General features: G+C 45.4%; 1 protein-coding gene across 4 annotated transcripts in view; it reads left to right on the top strand.

Annotated features, from left to right (window-relative positions):
• The window catches only part of Dip2c (disco interacting protein 2 homolog C), a 375,630-nt gene that overhangs the window by 190,283 nt on the left and 163,656 nt on the right, over positions 1 to 21,691 (top strand). For 2 of the 4 annotated variants that reach the window (XM_076872835.1, XM_076872834.1), the window contains exons 2-3: positions 13,631 to 13,702; positions 15,174 to 15,341. In XM_076872835.1, the coding sequence (XP_076728950.1) occupies positions 13,631 to 13,702; positions 15,174 to 15,341 (240 nt within the window). The remainder of the gene's footprint in view (positions 1 to 13,630; positions 13,703 to 15,173; positions 15,342 to 21,691) is intronic. The other 2 variants (XM_076872837.1, XM_076872836.1) reach the window with 1 other exon arrangement.

Genomic DNA, 21,691 nt, shown 5'->3' with positions numbered 1-21,691 from the left:
AGAGGCCAGCTTTCAGACAGTCCTCCAGTTTTGTTTTTGAACTGTTTGAGAGAGCTTTTCTGTCTCTGTGACCACAGTACTTCACAGAAACAACTTGGGAAAAGGCTATCTGGGGCTCACGGTTTCAGAGGTCTCAGTCCGTTAACCACTACTCCATCACCCTCAGTCAAAGCTGAGGCAGCCCTTCAAGCAGGAAAGCTGCCCAGCTGTGGCAGGTTCAGGAAGCCGAGGAGGGGTGGCAGTGGGGATGCACTTTGCAGAGCAAGCCCCAGAGGTCCATCTGTTCTACCCACAATCCACCGGCTCTGTGACCGCTGGTTAGTGAGTTCATTCAAACCAAGATGGACTGTTGAGGTCACAGCTCCGTCCCATCATATTGTCTGAGTATTCCTACATGATCACGGGAACTTCGGGGACACAACATTCTAAACCATAACAAGCTATCAGCTGATAGGATTATAGATTGCTTGACTCGGTTGCACAGCAGAGATCTTGGGCTTAGGCTGTCACTGGGGGAAGACTGAAGTCTTGGCATACCCTGAGCCCAGTAGACTGAGGGAAGGAGAAATGCTCAGGGTAGAGATGGAGGGAGTGAGGTCTGTAAATCTTGAGATGTATTGATTTTTGTCATCGGAGAACTTTATTTAGTTGATACAAAATAGTCAGAAATTGAGTTTCAAATAAAGTGTGAGTCAGCAGTCATCAGTGGATAGGAAGTGCATTCCTGACGAGCCTGCTGGAGACAGCGTCCTGGGAACAGGTAGAAATGAGAGGACTGTGTGTGGCCTACATCCTGCAGCAGACACACAGGCCAGGCCTGGTTGTACTGTCCTGGTGAGGGAGTTGGTGGACAAAGGGAAGGAGGTGGACCTCACTTCTACTTACTTGATTTTGTGGCCCTTAGGTTTTACTTTCCACCTCCGTATGTAACGTTGCCTCAAGAAATCCCGTCCGTAGTTGGGCGCAGTGGCACATGCCTGTAACCCCAGTGGCTCTGGAGGCTGAGGCAGGAGGATCTTAAGTTTCAAAGCCAGCCTCAGCAAAAGCAAGGCACCAAGAAACTTGGTGAGACCCTATCTCTAAATAAAACACAAAATAGGGCTGGGGATGTGGCTCAGTGGTCGAGTGTCCCTGAGTTCAATCCCCAGTACCTGTCACCACACCCAGCAAAAGAAAAAAAAAAATCTCATCGGTGCTTCCTGTCTGATGGACTGCTCAAGTGTGTCCCCCTAGGCAGCTTCTTGGGATTCTAAGTGTGAAACGTGAGAGGAACAGTGGACGCCTGCCGGGCCACAAATTGGGCTTACCTGGATGCAGGTAAGTGACAGTGCAGGAGGGTTCTACCTGCTGGGTGATTTCAGTGAGGATAAACCTTTGGGAGAGACGGTCGAGCCCTTTGCTGCAGCAGGAGTGGGTCCCCTGCCTCCCTGTGCAGGGGGCTTTCCCTAATGCCCATGATCTGTATCCTGAAGTCAGTAGAAGAGCAGCTGCCACAGTGGGATGGCAGAAGCCCTGGAGGGGCCCGTCTGTGCTTGCTCCTTGCTGGAAGAATTTGCAGAAATCCACAAGACATACTTCAGCATCTTGTATCTTTCCCCTTAGTGGGAGATTCATTTATTTGGGGCATGGGAGGCTCCCCCGCACCACCAAAAAACAGACCAGTATTTAAAAATAGTTTTTAGTAGGGGGGAGAAGGGCTCTTGGTTTCTACTCCTCCAGTTCTGCTCTTACATTCATTGTACTAGAAAGGTTTGTTTGTTTTTTTTTTAATAACGGAAAAAGTATGTATGTAAATATTTTCTCATAATTTGGTTGATCCAACTAGTGATGGGTTCATTTTTCTTACGTTTAGTCCATACATATTCATGTGAAAAACTGACTTGCAATGTAAAAGTACTTTCAAATCTCAGTCAGGCACCTTGTTGGTGCTCCAGAGAAATGACTTTTGCCTGTCCTCTGCCTCAGAGGGAGTTGAGAATTGAGTTTGGAAAGATCAGAATCCACTCTGTTGAGTGGATCCCTCCCAGGTCTTCACCAGGATAAGATACAACCATGTCCCCCAGATGCTCATCTGCTTGTGTGCTCTGTGCCCTGATGTGGGAGGGAGGTTGGGCAGGGGAGGTGCCTACAGCAGGATGCTGTGCAGGCGGCCTCATCATGACTGGCACCGCCTCCCATCCACACTGACATCGCCTCCTGGTGCCCTGCTCTTGGGCTCCTGGGGCTGAGAGCCTCGGGGCTCAAGCTGGGAAGGCTACCTTCATCACGCAGGCCGGCAGGGGGAATGTTCTATCCCGGCAGACAGGGCCTGATTCTTGATGGGCAGGTCTGTGACTGAGGGGCACATGGGAAGCTCTGGCTGCCTGGGCCCAGGGGCCAGGAGTCTGTATCCTGAGTGCTAGAAAGTTAACAAGGCCCCACTTTGTGGACCCGAGAGTCCCCAGTTCACTGTGGACATTCAGAACTCCACACTCAGAAAACTTGTTATATTTTCCGCTTATTTAGGCTATATTAAAATTTTCCCATTTCCTGCAGCTGTTGTCTTCTATTTTCTTGCCCATTCTCTGAAGAACCCGAGGGAATTCCCGCTGTAAACGGTTTCATTTGGCCTCCTGCAGTCTGTGGCCGTTTCCCTCCTCATGCTGCTCCTAGCCCGTCCGCCTTAGCAGTGGCCTCTGTTGCCCCTAGACTGTGCTGTTCTCCTCCCTCCCTGACCTTTCTCTGCCTCTCCACACCTCACCTCCTGGTAGCCCTGGGCCAGCTTTCCCTGTCTGGTCCCCTCTGCCCAACTGCTTTCAGTGCAGGGCACAGGGAGACCACAGACCTGGTGTGGCCATCTCATTGTACAGATGGGGAAACTGAGAGCCAGGAAGGCTGTGATCTGACCAGACCAAAAGGCTTACTATGTGGTTACCTTGGGACCTGACCCAAGTTGGGAGAAAATTACGAAGACTTGGAACAGGTGCAGAGTTCCTACATTTGAAACCAAAAGCATGGTTCAAAAATAAAGTTCACAAATTGGACTTCATCAAAATTAACCTTTGCTCACTGAAAGAAGATGAAAAGGGAACTAAAGACTGGAAAAAGATATCTGCAGCCCATAAAACTGACAAAACATTTGTATCTGCAAAATACCAAGAACACTGGGGTTGGAGGTGTGGCTCAGTACTGGAGTACTTGCCTAACATGTGCAAGGCCTGGCATTCAATCCCTTGTCTGCAAAACACTCAAACAGAAAAGTTACTAAGAACCCAACTAGAAAATGGGCAACAAATATGTCCAGATATTTCATGAAAAAGGATTGCAGATGGAGAATAATTGATACAGTTCGGCATCTTCAGGCATCAGAAGAATATCAAAGCCAGTCATAGCTCTACCAACCATCAGCAGACTAAGGTTAAAGTAGTAACCCCAGTGTGCTGGGAAGGACGCAGAGAAACTGGCTCACTCATGCACACACTGATGGTCATGGTGGGATGTGAAATGGTACATTCACTCTGGAGAGAAGCTTCCCAGCTCTCTTTGAAACCCAAATGAAGTGTACATAACCTAGGAATTGCACTCCTGAATGCTTGTTCAAGAAAAATGAAAACCTGTAGACATTTCTTAAGTTCACAGCAATCTTGTCCATAGTATTGCCAAACTCGAAGTCACCGGATGTCCTCCAGTGGGGAGTGGTTAGACAAATGTAGGCTGTGGAAGACCCTCAGCCGTGCGAAGTGGAGAATGTTGCTGTGCATAGCAGCCTGGAGAACTCTGCAGAAATGTTGCAATACTGAGCCCATCTCATTGGGCACACACTACAGGGTTCCTCACACATTTGTGAAGTACTATAAAGAGATGAGCAGACTAGCAGTTGCCAGGGACTAGGATGGGTGTGGGCAAGTGGAGGCTAGTGGCTCGAGAGTCTTGGGAAGGTACAGTTGAGTGTCTTGATTGTGGTGGGGGTTACATAAAGTTAACTGTGAGAAAATCACAACTATATACAACATAGGCTTGGCACTACATGAACAATGCAGACATGTACACGTGTGGCCATGCTACCACATGCACATAACCTGTACATAGGCAAATCAGACACACATGCATACATGACACAGCATGGGCATCTACATCCCTGAACATGCTATATATGTACACACCTGTGTGTACTGGGGAGATCAGACATGCTCATGCATACATGAGGCACCATACAACATTGACAACACATCCACATGCATGCATATGAAAGAACTCTTGCAAGCATGTACAACGTGCATGGGTGCATGACAACATGTGTAGGTGCATGTGTAGCTGGGGACTGAGTGCTGGCTTGTATCTATCTACCTCCTGGCTGAGGGGATGTACTTTAGCTGTGCAGGTTGCTAAGCATGGGCAGGCTGGGGAAGGGTGTGTGTGACCTTCTTCATGACTTTCAGTGAGTCTTCATTTCCAAGGAGGTTTAAAAGAAAGCATGACCATGAATTTCAGCATAACCACCCCCTGGTGGAAGCCGGGACAAGGAGGCTCATGGGCTCCAGAATATCAAGAGTGGGACCAAGGCGGCTCCAGGACCAGCACCAGGAGCTACTGTAGATCCCAAACCCACTTCCTGCAGTAGTGTTTCACCAGGGGGTTGCCGAACCTGGACTTGCCCTCTAAAGCTGGTGGAGTCTCTGCCCCACACAGAGGCGGCGTTTAGATGCCTTCAGGTTTCTGCTCACCATCTGCACAGAGCTCTCTAAAGCTGCCAGTGCTGGTGGCCAGAGCCTTCTTGTCTCCTCTGGAAAGGTACTGTGAATGTGCCCTTGTCCTTGTTCCTCCTGTTTAGGGGGCAGATCCCCAAGACATGTTTGGTAGGTGGTGGGCTGTTTTGAGGCTTGTGGCTCATTACTATTCTTGGGGACTTACCTCGAAATTTGGGGGTTGGGTTTTTTCTTTTTTTTTTTTTTCCTTCTGCAGTACTGGCAATAAAACCCAGAGGCCTTCTATCACTGAGTTTAGTCATTCTTATTTTGAGGCAGGGTCTCGCTAAGTTTTCCAGGCTGGCCTCATTTGTGGTTCTTGTGCCTCAGCTTCCCCAGGTACTAGGATTTCAGGTGAGTACCCCTGGCTTGGTTTATTTTTTATGCCATATATATTATGTAATAATCATAAAATATGGCTACTCTAGAAAATATATAAGCGGCATGGCTAACACCTAATGTAGAATAGCCTAGTTTTGTATATTCATTTATAGCACCACCTTCTTTAATTTTAATATTTATATTTTAGTTGTATTTGGACATAATACCTTTATTCTACTTATTTTTATGTGGCGCTGGGGATGGAACCTAGGGCCTTGCACGTGCTAGACGAGTGCTCTACCATAACCCCAACCCTGTAGCACCACCTTTTAACCAGCTTTGAGGTGTAGTTGACAAAAAACTGAGGTGTCCAATGTGATGTTTTGGTTAATGATGATCGAGCAAACTAGTTAACGTATTTTTCACTCCATGTAGTGGACTGGTGTGATGAGAGTTCTTACAATGCACACACTGGGCAGACTTCAAGTAGTCGGTATATTATTCACTTTAGTCACCGTGTCATATGTTATCTCCATAATTCCTCCAAAATGTTTCCTTTCACCATCTTTTTCTCCTCTCGTGGTAGTAACCCCCATTCCACTTCAGTTCTTCTGATAGGTCCCACATATGTATGGGGTCATATGGTATTTTGCTTCCTGTGTCTGGTATATCACAATCGGCATCATGTGACCCGTGTTCATCTGTTACTGCAAATGGCAGGATTTCCATCTTTTTAAAGATCAAAATATATTCCATTGTGCACATATACCATATTTTCTTTATCCATTGATGGACATAGGTTGTTTCCGCATTTTGTCTGCTGTAGATATTGCTACCGTGAACATGGGGTGCAAATCCATTTCCTTTAGAAGTCGGATTGAAGGATCATGTGCTGTGATTTAACTTTGAGGGAATTTCAAACCCCTCCCTCATACTCACGAACGCTGTGGAGCTTACGTTTCTGAATCTCCCTGGGTTGCTCTGGTGCAGGCACAGGTGACCTGCCAGCTCAGCACATGTGAGCTCCCCTTCCTGGTGCTACATACAGATGGGCTAAGGCAGCCCCATGGACTGCTTGGACTTATTGGTGCTTTGACTTGGGCGACAAAAGGGCCATCTCTACTAAGTGCAGCTGCCTAAAGGACGCTGAAAACAATTCAAACTCTGTGGCTGTATTTCTGAATCATCGGGATGGTAGTTTGTGCAAAGCTAAGGCTCCTCTGCCTCTGGGTCCTTGGCTCATCAGCACTTGGCTGCACCGACATGCGTGACTATTCACAGGCCTGCTCTTCTTAGTGTTGAAGTTTCTAGCTTGAAATGAACTTCTGTGTTGACCAGTGCTAGCCCTTTTCTTCCAGTTGCCAAAGCGATTAAGCCTTGGATGAGTGCAGTAGTTTTCCTGACTCTGCAGTGTCAGTGTTGCAGAGAACACTTGTGATTCAGGAGTGGGTTCTGTCTTGTGGTTCCATGACCTTCCCTACAGCTCATCCTCTGGTTCCTGAGAGGCCATCTGTACTGATAACTGAGGGTTGACCCAGAGTGACTGATTACGTCCTGGCAGTGACAGTGGGCTTTGGGTTTTTTTCATATTGTCTTTTCACTTCACACATGGCACAGATGTCCTTCCCAGTGGGGTGTGCATGTCCATCTCCACATGGGTGGTGGGAGGACCTCCCTGTTGGGCAGCTCTTGGCGTTGACACTTGCCTGCAGTCTGGACCCTGTGGCAGGTATCTGACAGGCTGAGATTGTTACCTCCTGAAGTATGCAATGTAGGTGACAGTGTGAAGCGTCTTGGGGTTCAACTCATTTTAGATAATCAGTACTCCTCATTTTCCTTGTGTATTTAACCCCTTTCTAATCTGAATGAAATGCAGGCTGTGTGCCTGAGAGTATCAGATCAATAGCAGGCTTGCTCATGAGGCTTGTGAGGAATTGGAAGACACAGAGCCCCAAGAGATGCCAATGAGGAAGGGCTGGGCTGACCTGTCCTGTTCTCCACATGGGTTTCTGAATGTCTAGCTAGAAATACTGGAGGATGCTTTTCATCACCCCTGCCTTCCCGCTCCAAAACAGCCCAATATGCAATAAAACCAAGTCACTGGTGAGACGGGAGGTCTTCATACTGGAAACCTACGTCTTGAGCAGTGAAGTAGCTTTATTTTATACTTGGTCTTAACAGCTATCTTCCTACAGAGTGGAAGTTTTTCTTTTCTTTTTTCTTTTTGATTAAAGGGAAGATACTTAAATTCCTGAAAGTACTGAGGAAGCTGCTCATTTACAGAAATACTAGCAAGTTATTATAGCAGTTTTTCTTGAAGCAAGCATTTTAAAGTCTGGACTGACTAGGAGGGCTACTGGGGTGTCATCAGAGGTCTTATGTGGACCCTCTCATACTAATCTCAACAAGAACCTACATGGTTGGTGTTGAAGCAGTAGGGTAGGAAGTCATCTCAACCCCAGTGCATGGGACAGCATTTATGATGCATTGTAACAGCATTTTGAAACTTTGAGGAGTGGTGCTGGAATTTCTATCTTTAAGCTCTTGAGGGACTTTTGGTACTAAGATTTAATTGCCTTGAACATTAGAAGGTTATTTTCAAGTCTGCTGCACACTCATGAACTTCTGCGGGTGTTTTTCTCTTGTTCTTATTCTTTTGTTTTAGAATAGAATCCAAACAGGCTATTTTCTTTAATCCCTCTTACCATTGGAGTTCTTGACATCCTGAAGAGAGAAACTACGGGGGATGTATAAAAATACAGAAGAGCAGAACAATAAAACTGCAAATGGTCTGGGACCTGACTGGCTAAAGATTTTCAGAGTAGCACACTTAAAATACATATTTCCTTTCTGTCTATACCATTAACTAAAGGTTTCAAGGAATCTTATGACCATTAATGTACACTTAAAAATCCCTGGTTATGTTGTTCTGTAGTTTAATTTTTCTACTTCCTGCCAAGTATTTGAATAAGCTTTGGTGATTTTTGTAATCTCAGTGCAGGTGTTGAGTGGGTCCTGATTGCCTTTTTAAAATCCCTTTATGGAATGTGAATTTGTACATTTTACCTTCAGAGTGAGGCATGAGCCTGGGTGATAACCACAGGGGTATGGATGATAAAGACAGCATGGTGAAGTGTGAATCAGTCTGAGGCTGCAGGGTTTGTGGCTTGGGAGGAGTCTGTTGATCCTAAAAGCAGTGAGAAGCACTGGATGCGTCTTAAGTGGACACATCTACATGGCCATATGTACATGGCCACGTGCCCGTTTTGTGAGTGATTGGGCTGGCAGTAGGAAAGTACAGTGGTCATCGTCATGCCCTGTAGTTGTTGTGCAGGGAAGGGAACTGGTGGTAACAGAGGTATCTAAAAAAAGTAAATGCATTCTTTCCTTTGCAGTGCTAGGGATTGAGCCAGGTCCTTGATCATTCTGGGCAGGAGATCTACCACTGAGAGCACCCTGTCCAACAAAAAATATTCTGAAGGGATCAAGATTCTGATTTTGATCAAGATCTCTAATGCTCTTCTTTGGCGTTGCCAGCCCTAAAGGGGCCGCTCCTTTGGTCCCTTGTAGTGGTGCTATGCTCACTAAGTACCTGCTACTGTACCTCGCAGTTCTGCTTTCACACCTCTTATCCAGTGGGAAAGTCATGAGTTTGAACATCTTAACAGGTACTGGAGAAGTACTTGGGTTTTTCAAAACATTTTTTTTTAATTCTGTGCTTTACTGAGATTTTTTTTACATTCCATTGTTTGCTTTTTTCAACTATTGGAGATGAATGACTGGTGTTACCTGTACTTTATCAATGAGGAAAATGAGACGGATGGGTTACTTGACCAGTTCAGGACCCCTGTTAGTGGAGACTCTAGGTCTGTCTCACTCTCCTCTCCCTGGCAGGTGCATGGTGCATGCAGAAGCTGCCAGGGACACCATACTTTGTTTTTGGAGAAAAGAAAACTTATCGTAGGGCTAAAATCCCAGGCTCCTGCATCTGCAGGAGTGGGAGAGTACCTCAAAGGTGCTCCCCATGCCTTATAAAGCAGTTGACTGGGGAGAGCAGCATTAGGAAGGCTCCTGCCAGCCATGAAATTCCAAACATGGAAGTGACGGCTTTGTTATATAAAGCATTTGTTCCAGCCTTAAATAATAAAACTAACTCCTGACACCGAGAATGGAAATGATCGCAGTCAGACTGGTCTGTTTACTCAGAACGAATCCCAGCCGAGGCAGTAGCTGTGTGGCTCACAGGTCTTCTCCCTTGAGGACCTCGTGGCTCTCCAGGGTTCCACACTGTGAGCGGATGTGCACGGGCTGGTTGGCCTTGCACAAATTACAGTTGAGTCCAAGTCTGCCCTCGGGCCTGAGGTTGGGATAGAGAACTGGAGCCCAGGGAGCCTCTTGTCGTGTGCATTTGCTGGGCCAACTTTCACTTCACTTTCCTGACACTGAACAATGGAATAAGTAAAAGGGATTCTTCCTCTTTTAGGGGACCAGGGGGAGGATGTGTTTCCCAAGTGTGACTCAACCTTATACTGAAGATTTTGCTTTACTCATTTTCAGTTTATGACCTGTCTATAAATCTCTTCTTTGTAACAAACATAAATCTCAAAGTCTGTGCTGGAACTTGGGGCCTTCTGGAACTTCTTAGAGAATAATATAAGTAGTATGTTTGGGGAAGTAGTCAGTGCTTCATAAGAAAGCTTCTATTTTTTCCTGTCCCTGAAGTTGAAACTTCTTCACTGGCTTTTTCTGTTGTACCTTCTTATTCCTACTGTGAGAAGGGAGTTAAATAAAAGGGTATCTTGAGTATTGAAGCATGGAAAATATGCTATTTGGAACTTGCTGTGGAAAATATTCAAGCAAATGATTCTGTGGTTCAAGTCTTTCTGACATTAGCAACTGCTTTTGAAGGAGCAAAAGTCTTGAAATACAAATTTAGAATTAGCTAATTTTTTTCAGAACTGAATAGTCTTTTTCTACTGATTGAAATTGACACTGAAAATATCCTTGAGTGATGTTCCTTGGGCTTCACTGGTACAAAGAACATCAATTGACCCTTAAACCTCAGGGTTTGCTGTGTGGAATAACAGATGTGAAACAAAGCCATGCAGAAAAGCTTGAGGTGAAGTGCTCCCCTCTGGTTGCTTTTGTGCCTTTACTTTATGTAGCTTCATCCTGAAGACTGTACTTGGCACAGATCAGCTGTGCAGAGGAGAGTAGTTCAGCCTGAGCTGATGGAGAATTAAGAGGAGCCCAGATGCTTGCAAAGCTCACTGTATCTCCATAATGTGTACAGGGCATTGGTTACCTTGCACAAGCCCTGGTCAGAAACCAAGGAGCTGTCTGGAAGGCAGATATCTTTGTAAAGTCAACCAGCTAGCTTCTGAGGCAGTCATCTATTCGTCCTACCCGTCTTTCCTATTTGTCAATCACCTATTATCTATCCATCCTTTATTATGTATCACCTATTATGCATTATCTATTGCCATGTATTTGTCATCTGTTATGTACTATCATCTGGCTAGATACCTGACATCTAACTCTACATTTTTGGTACTACTTTTTTTGATAGTACTGTGGGTTGAACCCAGGGAAGATCCAAGGGTTCTACCATTGTCTGTCACTTTTCAATAATAAGAGTTTCAATAATAAGAGTTTTCTTCTCTGCCTTCTCCCCTACATAGAACGCCCAGCCTTCAACAGAACTGGGCAAGATATCCAGGGCAAGCATGCAGGAGCAGCACCAGGAAAACCAGAATCTGGTCTCTGAACACCAAATATACCAGCTTTGCCTAAAGTGGAACATTCTAGGTTTTAATGGAAAAGAGTTTTGGAGTTACATATTTTTTTTGCCTAACATTTGCATTCCTGGGCAAGAGAAAAGTACTACTGTGCCTTTGTTTCCTACCTGCAAAATGTATTTTAAGGGATAAAACATTATTTAGGACATTTGGGGCAGGGGCTTTTCTGTAAAGCACCAAACTAGAGGGAGTTTGGGCTTTGTAGCTTGATACCAGCCCATTTGCAGATACTGCACTCTGCTGCCATAGCACAAGGGGACAGTCCAGAACATGGACTTGGCCTGTGTGACTTAGTTTGCAGCCTGATTTGGGTAAAGTGCATGGCATGTGGAAGTCATTCTGAAGTCTCTCCCCTAACCCGCTCCTAAGTGGAAAGATGAAGGTACCCTGGGATTCCGTTATGTCTAGAAATCTTATATATGCTGATCCCTCAGTGGGCACAATGTAGTGGTCAAACCAAATGAAATACTATGTCAATCATATTTTTGTTTAGCCCTTTTTCAATCTGGGATTTCTGCCTGAGTCTGGGGAGGGGAACCCGGTCTCCTAGGGAGTCCTAGGCTACAGGGGAAATGTGCTTACTTTTCCTTAGGCTTAAATTCTTAGTAATCGAGCTTTCTAAAGTAAGACCTAATTCCAAGTAAGACAGAGTTCAAAGTTTGTTTCCTTTGAAGTCGGCCTATACTAAAACTTAGGAGGATCCCTTTCTACTTCAATGTTCAACTGAAGAATTAATGAAATTTGAGCTGAAGCTTGGGTGCACATCAAAATGTAGTGTGAGACTGTGGTTTACCAGGGCTTGGACTTGACCGTGGAATTGCCCAAAGCAGCTAGGAGATAAAAGCTCGGGTCCTTGTTTCCTTGTCTATTCCGTGTCCTTCATTTTTCTATGGGTGTTCCCTGTACCTGAGGAATCAATCCATGGTCTTGGTTGTTTCTAAACTGGGCAGGAAATGAAATGGATTAACCAGCATCATAATTATGAAAACTATCGGTGGCTCTGTTTTCAGAGAGTGGTTAGGGGAAAGCTGGTGGTGAAGGGCAGTGAGTGATCAGCTTCTGCAGAGGCTCAGGGCTGCTGCTTTCTCAGGGTTTCCCAAGGGGGCTGAGTACTGTTTTGCCATCTAAGGGTAAAGCATCCTATGAGCAAGAGCGGGCAGCCTCTGGCTCCCAGAACCTGCCCTAATCAATCCCCCGAAAATCAGATTTCTTCATTCTACACTCCAGCGTGTTGAACTGGAGCAGCCAGGGGTGGGGCTGGCCACCCATGGACCAGGTCCTTGTGATTGATGGGCCTGGACTCCCATGGAGACTTGATGGAAACTGGTTTTCAGGGGCTTTATTTCTTCTACAGACTGTTTTTGTCATGTTTCTTAAAGCTTAACCCCCTGCACTTCCTGTGGTTGTTACAAGTGTAGTCACTTGCAGAGAGAAACAGGGTAAAGTGGGAAAGTAAACCTCGCCACCGCCACTACTCTAACACAGCTGATTCCCGTCTCTTGTTTTATTCATAACTCACAGAAATATTCCAGAGCATATAAATACATATGAGGCGATGGTGAGATTGGGATATCGCTTTTAAAGATTCAATGGGGCACTTCCAAACCCAAATGACAGTCCCGGTGATGAAATGACTGCAGTGTAAAGTGCACCACAAATGTGACAACTGGCTTGATTAATTTTTGAACAAATCCCTTCATAATGGCTAGATAACATTCAGCATTGTAAATACTTAACAAAGGATTGCATATTCCACATATTTCCGTTTCTTTACGGTTTCAGGTTTAAGTACTGGCCCTGCATTTTGCTGGGGATGTGGTGAACATGTACAGTGAGCTATGAGTTAGTCCTCCGGTGCACAGGGCCATGTCCCATAGTTGGTATACATCGCCAGAATGAGCAAAGTTACATCTGTGCATGCCATTGTAGTAACTATTTATTTGCCATGTTTTTATTGAAATCTAAAGTTTTTACTCATTAAAGAATGGTTTGATCAGAATATTAGAAAAAATGTAATAGATTCCAAAATGAAGGGCAAAAATCAGTGTTCTGTGTGCACTGGGGATTATAACTAAAAAAAAAAAGTGTCGCATGTTTACAAAGGTGGTTTTGTTCCACATACTTAGTTGCTTATCACCTGGAAAAAAATTTAAACACAGTATTGACCTCCCTGTCTTCTTTATGCAAATCTTCAGCTTTAACGTTTGAGCATTATTTGAATAATCTGCACCTTTCTCGTATATTCTGAATTTTGTTAGGCCTCATATTCTTTGTTTAATCTAAAGCTTCCTTTCATACTACTTATTTTTCAAAAATACCGTGGCAGTTAAAGTCCTTGTGACTGACACGCCTGATTGGAAATAAATCTTATTAGTGGAGGGAGATGATGATTAGCAATGGTGTCTGCTGGCTATTACCAGCCCAGATCGTTGCTGTCCTCTGTTGATTGAGTTCATGAGGGTTTGTGCAGATCCGGTGGACTTCTGCACTGGCAGTTGCGCATGAGATTGCAGATTTAATTCTGGACTCTAGGAGCTGAAATCAAGCCAGGAGGAGCCGTGGCAAGTGTGTGTTGAGCCAATGAGTTTTATGTAACAGGAGAGCTGTGATTTTTTTTTTCTTTTTTTTTTTTTTAAGGGCAGGGGGAGAAGTCAAGGTGAATGACATCAGAGTTTCCTTTTTTAAATTCTAATTGTAAGGCAAATGAGAGTTATAACTGTGGGTATATTAGACTTCACAAATGAACAACTGTATTCATTGAAACTGTTCTTTTTCCTTCTCTTGCAGGTGACATCACACAAAAGGGATATGAAAAGAAGAGGTCAAAATTAATTGGCGCCTACCTTCCTCAGCCTCCGAGTACGTAACTCTTCATCAAGTAGCATAAATACATCACTTAGTTTTTAACTTAACTGCAACATGCAAGATGAAAAGCAAATCCATCCTTAGTTCCAAATCTGCGTGAAGGTCGCTCATTTGATGTGAGCACTGGCCACATCCAACTCCTTGTGTAATTACTCATATGGATATAGAAGGCACATAGGGTTTTTCTATAAGTGTGCCTAATAAATTTAATGGGTCTTTCCCCTGTAGATGGAGATCAATAATACATTATTTTGAAATGCTGTAATCGTGAAAATGTAAGAGTATTAGTGTTTTAACTGTGATTTTTGGTTTATGAGTTAATTATTGCTATTGATTAAATTAATACAGATTTTTGTGTATATCATTAGATGAGGAATCTAGGAAATGATATCCTGCCTAGAATTATGAAATTAAGGTTGCTTGTGTTTTGAGATAGGTTGTAAACTGTTACTGCTTCTTGAAGACTACCAAGTCTGTTGCCTTCTGGCATTTTTAAGTGTGTGGATATGAGAACCTCTTTGCATTTGAGCTGGCTTGTGGAAGTTGGAGGTAGAAGGAGATGGTGCTAGGCTGGAGTGTGAACACCTCAGTTCTGTGTAAGTTCAGTTCATTGTGAGATCCCTGGATATTCACTGGGCTTTAGGAAATGACTGAGAGCTAATGCAAGCAATTCTTTTCCCTCAGGGAAAAAGGATGAGAGCATGCGTTTTAAAGGTGAAAACTGTTCAGTTTATACCATGGAAACAATTTTAAGAAGTCTACGAATACCCATGTCCACACTTGCATGGACCCCAGGGTTGTTCTCTGCTGGCTCTGCCTGGAGTGGTGGAGTTAGCATGGTAAGGAGAGTTCCAGAAGCCTTATGTTTAAGGGAACTTGTGTGTTAAGTTTCTGCTGTGCTTGGAGTTTTGTTTTGAAACTGTGTGTTTTCTCTTTGATTTTTGAGGAAGTGGATGGAGAAGCAGCCTGGTTGTGCAGCATTAGCTGAAGGATTGGGTTTTCTGTGGTCTGGTTCAGGAAGTAAAGGAGTATTATTATTATTATTTTAATCTGGGAGAAGCCTGTAGATGGCTGGAGCCCCTGGGCGAAAGCATGGGGAGAGAGTTGGTGTCGTGGAGTTTTTCCCCTTTCCTCCTTAGGACCCCTTGAGGATGGCTCTTAAAGGCCACGCCACTTTCGTGGGTATCTTGTCCGACCGGAGGAAGGCTGGTGGGCCAACTGAGGGCTTTGGACACAGCTGGATTTTGCTGCTTTGTCCTTCCAAACAAAAGTGAAACAGAAGCAGTTCCTCGCTTTGCCAGAGGACGGTTCTGGAGCCTGGCAGGTGCTGGGGCGCCCGCGCCTGGCGGTCCCCTTGGTGATCTGTGTGCTGTTCTGCATGGGGTCGGCAGCTCTGCTCAGCGCTGTAACAAATTTAAAAAAAACTAAAGTCTGAATTAATTAGTTTTTTTTCAACTTGTTACAGCAGCGAATGGAGCTGCCGTGGTTCGGTGTAGACTGCAGCACAGTGAAGGCGCCACGAGGAGAACGTTCCGCCCCGCGCACATCGGCGTGTGCGACGTCCGAGAAGCCGCGGCCCGGGAGCGGGCGGCCAGCGCCGCGGGGAACCGGCCTCTGTTTTACTTTCGTTTCGGTGAGCGCTGCGATGCTGAGGGCAGAAACCCCAGCGCAGGGGCGCGTGGAAGGGTCCAGGGCCCCACGCCTGCGCCCCGGTGTAGGACAGGCCCAGGGCGCTCCTGCCCTGCTGCTGGGCCCCGGGGCTCCCGGCCCCTCGGGGCCTTTGCTTTTTCTACTCAAGCAGAGTGCTCCTGTCTGCAGTCCTGGGCCTCAGCGGAGCACCCGCACCTTGTACGCAGCACTCAGGGAGGATGCATGACAAATTAGGAAATGCTTGAAAATGTTGGCCTTCTAGCTTTTGTCTCATAGCCCCAAATCCAGGGAAGAATGAGGAAACCTTGGACTCCAAGAAGTGCTCCAAGGCAGTGACTTTGGGATCTGTAACTACCATATTCCTATCTCCAAAGAGCAAAATCACAGGTTTTTTAAATAGAAAAACCAGTAAATCTGAGTGTTCTTGGAGGTAAGGATTCCCTAAAAGGTCAATAATTTTGGTACTTTGTCTATAAGAAGTTCTTGAGGCCTAAGTTGACTTAAATGCACTTAAAAAAATTATTTTTTAGTTATAGTTGGACACAATACCTTTATTTTATGTAATGCTGAGGATCCAACCCAGCACCTGGAACGTGCTAGGCTAGCACTGTACTGCTGAGCCCCAGCCCTTTTAATAGGTAAAGTGTTGGTAGGTTGAAGTTTTAGATTGAGGTTCTGGGTTATACCTCAGTGGATTGCTTGAACATATACAGATAGTAAGGAGACTGACATCACTATCACAGGTGGCCTCCATAATCTCAAATGTGGACATCCCAGCTGTCTTGGCTTTGGCTTGACCTCCCAGTGACCTTGCTGACCCTTCAGTTTTCCTGGGGGACAGATGCAGGATTGATGAGTAGACTACCCTGGATGTTAGCTGTGAGGTCCATTTCAAAACGTCTGATTAAAATGTAGTAAAAATAGAACTCGGTGTTGAGCTCTGGCCTTTCACTTCCATTCACAAAGAGAAGCCCTCTGTCCAGCACTGCCCAGTTCAGCTTAGATGTCCTGTCTCAGGACAGAGGCTTGGATCCCAGCTACTCTGGAGTATTTACTGCTTTAGAGAAGGTTGCCCTTGGGTGAGCAATTATTCCTCCTCCAGGACTTTATTCCCTGGAAAGCAGTAAGTAAAACTGATGTTTCTAAAGCAGAGAATTCTTTGGCCCTATTGGGGAAATAATTGTTCTGTATAGGATCTGTATGAAAAATACCTTGTTTCAGTTACTCCTAAGCATCTGTATACCTCCTATAAGAACCTCTGTTTTAATACCCCTTCTTATACCTTTATGTGGTACTGAGGATCAAACCCAGTGCCTCACATGTGCTAGGCAAGCACTCTACCACTGAGCTACAATCCTAGCCGCCCCCCCCCCACCATTTCTACTTAACAAAGAAAATATTACGATTTCTTTAAAAAAGCATTTCAGGAATATTTCTTAAGATGTCATTTGGGACACACAATTATGAACTATAACAGCATTCCCCCAAAATGGAGGGCTGGAGCTAGGCACTGCCAAGCAGTGGTCTCCTTCCAGGGAGACAGTTCCAGATGCAGCATTGCCTTCTGTGTTTCCTGCTGCTGCTCAGGGTATGGGTCTAAATGCTGTTGGAGATCTGGTGGTGACACAGGTGCTGGAAATGACTGTCTCGGGTGAGTGAAAGACTGAGTGCACACCTAGATATCGATGTGTGATGGAAGCCATAAAGAAATAGAATTGTGTCATCAAGGAAAAGAGTTTGAAAATCATTTCTAAGATACTTCTTGGGGAAATTCGCCCATTTGGTGCTTGCCCTGTTGGAGTTTGTCACTGCAGTGTCTTCAAAATCATCTTTTATCAATCTCTAAATGTAATTAAACTTGTAAAGATAGAAAATGGAATCCACCATCTAGCAGCCTTCAGGATGTCTTGGTAACATAGTGTTGACATGTATAATGAGTCCTCACTGCTTTTAAGGACACCCATCATGGTGATGGAAAGTAGTAAGATTTCAGTGTTACCATGATAGTAAGCTTTCCTTGCCCAAACGTAGTCCTCCTTTCTCTTGGTGTGTCAGCTTGGTGGCATTCATTGCATGGCTGTCCGTGAAATGTGTCTCAGCATGGAGCCATTTATCTGCATCCAGGGTACTTCACCAAGCTGAGCCTGATGACTCTTCAACAGGTGGCTTCTTGCTTAGGTATAGAAAAAGGGAACTTGAGGTCTTGGTAAACTTGGCTACTATGAGCCAGTCATTCATTGTCTTGCTGCTGTTTTCCTTTCAGCCTCCCTTAGCAGGTGCTGTGTGTTGTTGTCTGAGTTCGTATGTGTTTATCCTGGAGACCCCAGATAGCCCTCCTTGGAACTTGGGTTACACTGTATTGGTCACTGTGTTGTGCCTCCTGCCACCCTGTATTTTCTCAGCTTCTGCAGCATCTTCCTCAGATGACCACACTGCACCCCATGTTAGGAATTCTGTGCATGCTTCTGCCTTTTGCCTGCACCGAGGTGTGGTTGAATGCTCAACTCACATGTCGCTTTCTCAAGGTCCCTCCTGTCAGGCTGATCGCAGATCCTAGTCTTCTCAACATCCTACTTTTGAAATACTCCCCCAAATTGTAGTTGAATAGTTCTTACTGAAAGGTGGATATTTGCCCTCACCCCTACTGCAATAGGATATAAACTACTCAAGGGTCCCTACTTCCCTCCACAGTCAACGTTCAGCAAGTATTGGGTGAATGGAATGGCCAGAGGTACTGTCTAATTCCCTTGCCAGCTGGCAGGTGCCTGCCGGCCAGTCATGTAATTTGCATGTGGTTGGAGGACAGTGGGGCAGCAGCTGGTTTCTCCAGACTCTTCAGGTAGCAGCTCTGCCCATTGCACTGTGTCATGTAGGACACAGACGGCAAGCCTGGCAGTGTTTCTTTGCACTTTACAAGAAGACATTCAGAGATTGGTCCAGCTGAGGTCAGTGCCCCAGGGTTCAGCACTCAGATGTGTAGCACCTTAAACCTCCTGCTTCAGATATCATCTGTGATGACAGTTGTAGTTTTATTTTGGATACGGAGAAGCTTAAATGAAAGTGTTAACCTGAGTGCTAATCAGCAACAGGACTGTCAAAGGATAACATGATTTGAACCTTAGCACTTTCTAAGTAGATGAATTGTGTTTTGCCAATTTTTTCAAAACTGACTTGAGAACCCTTGTGTTTGGTTCTGAGAATAAGCTGTTCTTTGGGAGTTCTGTAACTGCAGCAACTCACCTTGGCCCCTTCTCCTAGGCCGATAGGAGGAAGCTGTTTGAAATGCAGTTGCTGCTTCTCTGGCTGGGTAGTGAGGGAGGAAGTTTCCCACAGTTAGCAGTGTTTGGCACTTGTGAATTTTGTGCTTTGGTCACATAAAAAGTAAAAAAAATTTAAAAAAAAATGCATTTGAGGATGTAATCCTGAGTAAAGTGCTGTTTATTCTCCCTAGAAAATAGAGCTGCCTGAGCCTGTCCTGTCATTGGTCTGTTCTGGTTCTTCACTAGATGGCTGCTATGCTTGCCCAGTGGCAGGTACTGGGTGTCAAGCAATTGGCTTGGTATTTTCATCCTCCCTCAAGAATTCCACTTTGTTTCTGAGATGCATCTTTTCCCTAGACACAGAATCCATGTCAGCTGGGCCAAGTGACTTCTTCCTAACCTGGGCCAAGAAATGCCCAAACCTGTGCCAGTCAAATTCCTCCCCTGAAGGGTCCAGCTGTGCCTGGGCCCATGGTAGATGGGGATGATGGAGGTACAAGGATAATCCCACACAGGGGAATGTGAGTCAAGTTGGTGTTGCCCTTCCGGCTTAGCATGGGTTCTTTCCAGCTTGAAGGGTAGAGGAGATGAACTTGAATCAGCTGAGGGTAGGTCACCCGTGTTCTGGGCTAGCTGTCCTTAGGATCAGTCCTGCAGTTTGCCACTGTCCATTGTCTAAGACCTGCCCTGTCTCACACAGCTGGTGGTCTGATCAGGTGAATTTTCTGTCGTTTGTGGCACTGAATGAATTGGGTTCCTTGTCATAGCTCTGAGTAGCTTAGAGGGATCACAGCCATGCCCACTGTCATGCCATGTTTCTGGAGTTGGAGCCCCATTGGGTTTATCCACCTAACCATGAGGATGGTGCCAACCTCAAAACTGTCTGATAGGGGTTTGGCGGGGAGGAAAAACAAAACTGAGGCCTGTGCAGAATCCTGGTGATGAGCTGAGCTTACTTGAGCATAGATCAAAGGCCAGGGTAACGGAGTTGGACACAATGTCAAACTACCAAAAGTTTTAAATCTTTCCCATTATCCCAATTCATGAGTTCCCAATAAGTTAAAATATTAGGAAAATGATTATTAACCAGACTTAGTTTTATGGTGAAGACCTATGTCTGTACAAGACAAAAGTAACAGTAACAGTGTAAGAACTGGGTTTCTGTGGTTTGTATAGACACTGCTTAGGATGAGATTCCACTCTTGTTTATGGTGTTCTCATCCACGTCAACGCAGAAGTAGTAAATTTATTACCCATGTGTATGGCAATTATTACTTTCTGGCTAATTCCTTGACTGAACTTAATGTAGAAATAAGTGCTGTGATGTGAACCAGGAAGTATAGTTAGGTGGTAGAAGAGAAGGGATTCTATTCAGAAACCGTTTCTGGGCAGATATGAGCTATAGAAAAATCTGCAGCAATTTTGAAAATTATCCAAAGGGGGTTTCATGTGCATAGCAGCTTGTGTTGTGCTTCCATGGAGCTCAGAGGATTTCTCCCCACCCCCTGAACCCAGGCTTGCTCTCAGTGCTGGGGAAGAGACAGGAGCCCCTGGGGGGGCCTCAGGAGCTGACTGTCCCTCCCAGATGATATGTCTGCACCCTCCCTTCAGCATGCACGGACTGTATGGCTTAGAGGCACAGAGACTTGCCCAAGCTTAGGCAAGTAGAGTAAGACCAGAATTTGGATCCAGATTGTCTTATCCTAAATCCCGTGTTGATTTTTAAAGGGTTTCTCCGTGCAACTTTCATGATTTCACTTAAATATACATTAAAAACCAAGATTTTAGTCTTTCTTACTGTCCAAATTTAGAATTTCTGATCCCCCACCCCCTGTAATACATTTAACATCCAGCATAATCGAGGGTCACCTGTACTGCCCTGTGGTCTTCTGATCTCGGGCATCATTTTATTTTTTTAATTTAATTTAATTTTATTTTTTAATTTTTTTGACAATTTTTAATATTTATTTTTTAGTTTTTGGCGGACACATCTTTCTTTGTATATGGTGCTGAGGATCGAACCCCGGCCGCACACATGCCAGGCGAGCGCGCTACCGCTTGAGCCACATTCCCAGCCCTGAGGCATCATTTTAGACTGATGGTTGTCCCACTGGTCCCCTAACATTAGGGCCAACAGGATCATTGTGTTGTCTCTTTCACACAGTGTTAAGGAATTACTCACATGTGCCTCCCCAGAGCTTCAAGGTGTGGCTGGAGGAGCGTGAACACTCACTCTGGTGCTGGGGGTGGCACCTGGGGCCCAGCACCCAGTGCAGCACAGCTCTAGGGCATTCCTTCTGTCTGGGGACCAGGCATCCAGAGCAACTTGTGCTCAGACAAGGGCATCTGGGAGCACCCAGGCGAGACTCCAGTCACAAAGGAAAGGCAATCGTGACTGACTGGTGTACCCTGCCAGAGTTCACACCTTGCTTCTGTGCCTGTGTTTTTTTTCTCAGTAAAATGGCAACTAATGGTCCCTAACTCATGGCTTTTATGCTAAGAACCTAAAGGGATTAAGTCTTAAACTGGTGCTACGAGTGTTATCCATTACTACTATTTCTGTGTAAAGATGGGAGACAGCCTTGGAAAGGAGGAGGAACTTGCTGAGGTCACACACAGGGACAGGATCCAGAGCTCAGGGTCTCTCGCTCAGGGTCTCTCCCTGACGCTCTTAGGATGTGGAGGTGACTTGGTGTCGGGCACACTGACATAAGAATGCCTGATACCTGTGGGAGATACCCTGATACCTCTGTTGACCCCCATGGTGCTTTTCCCTAAGCAGAAATGACTCTTTTTGACCTCCTACCTGGATCTAATGGGACAGTAACCCCAGGGTCCTCAGGACGACTTCCTTCCCAGGGACCAAATAGGCCTCTTATGCCCTTGATCACACTGGCTGTTGAGGCTTCTCTGTGGCTCTCTTGAGCAGTGTGTGAACCTGGTTCAAGCTGGACATAGCTGGGAGTGCCAGGCCCATGCCAGGTGCACACTGGGCTATTCTGTGAATTATTCATGCTGTTTGGAGACATCTGTTCCAGCAGCAGTGCTTGCTCAGTTCCCATTAGTGAACGGA

Source organism: Callospermophilus lateralis, chromosome 13 (genome assembly GCF_048772815.1).
Source record: "Callospermophilus lateralis isolate mCalLat2 chromosome 13, mCalLat2.hap1, whole genome shotgun sequence".
Classification (NCBI taxonomy): Eukaryota; Metazoa; Chordata; class Mammalia; order Rodentia; family Sciuridae; genus Callospermophilus; species Callospermophilus lateralis.
The sequence above is the reverse complement of the archived record's forward strand: the minus strand, read 5'-3'. Positions and strand labels throughout refer to the sequence as shown.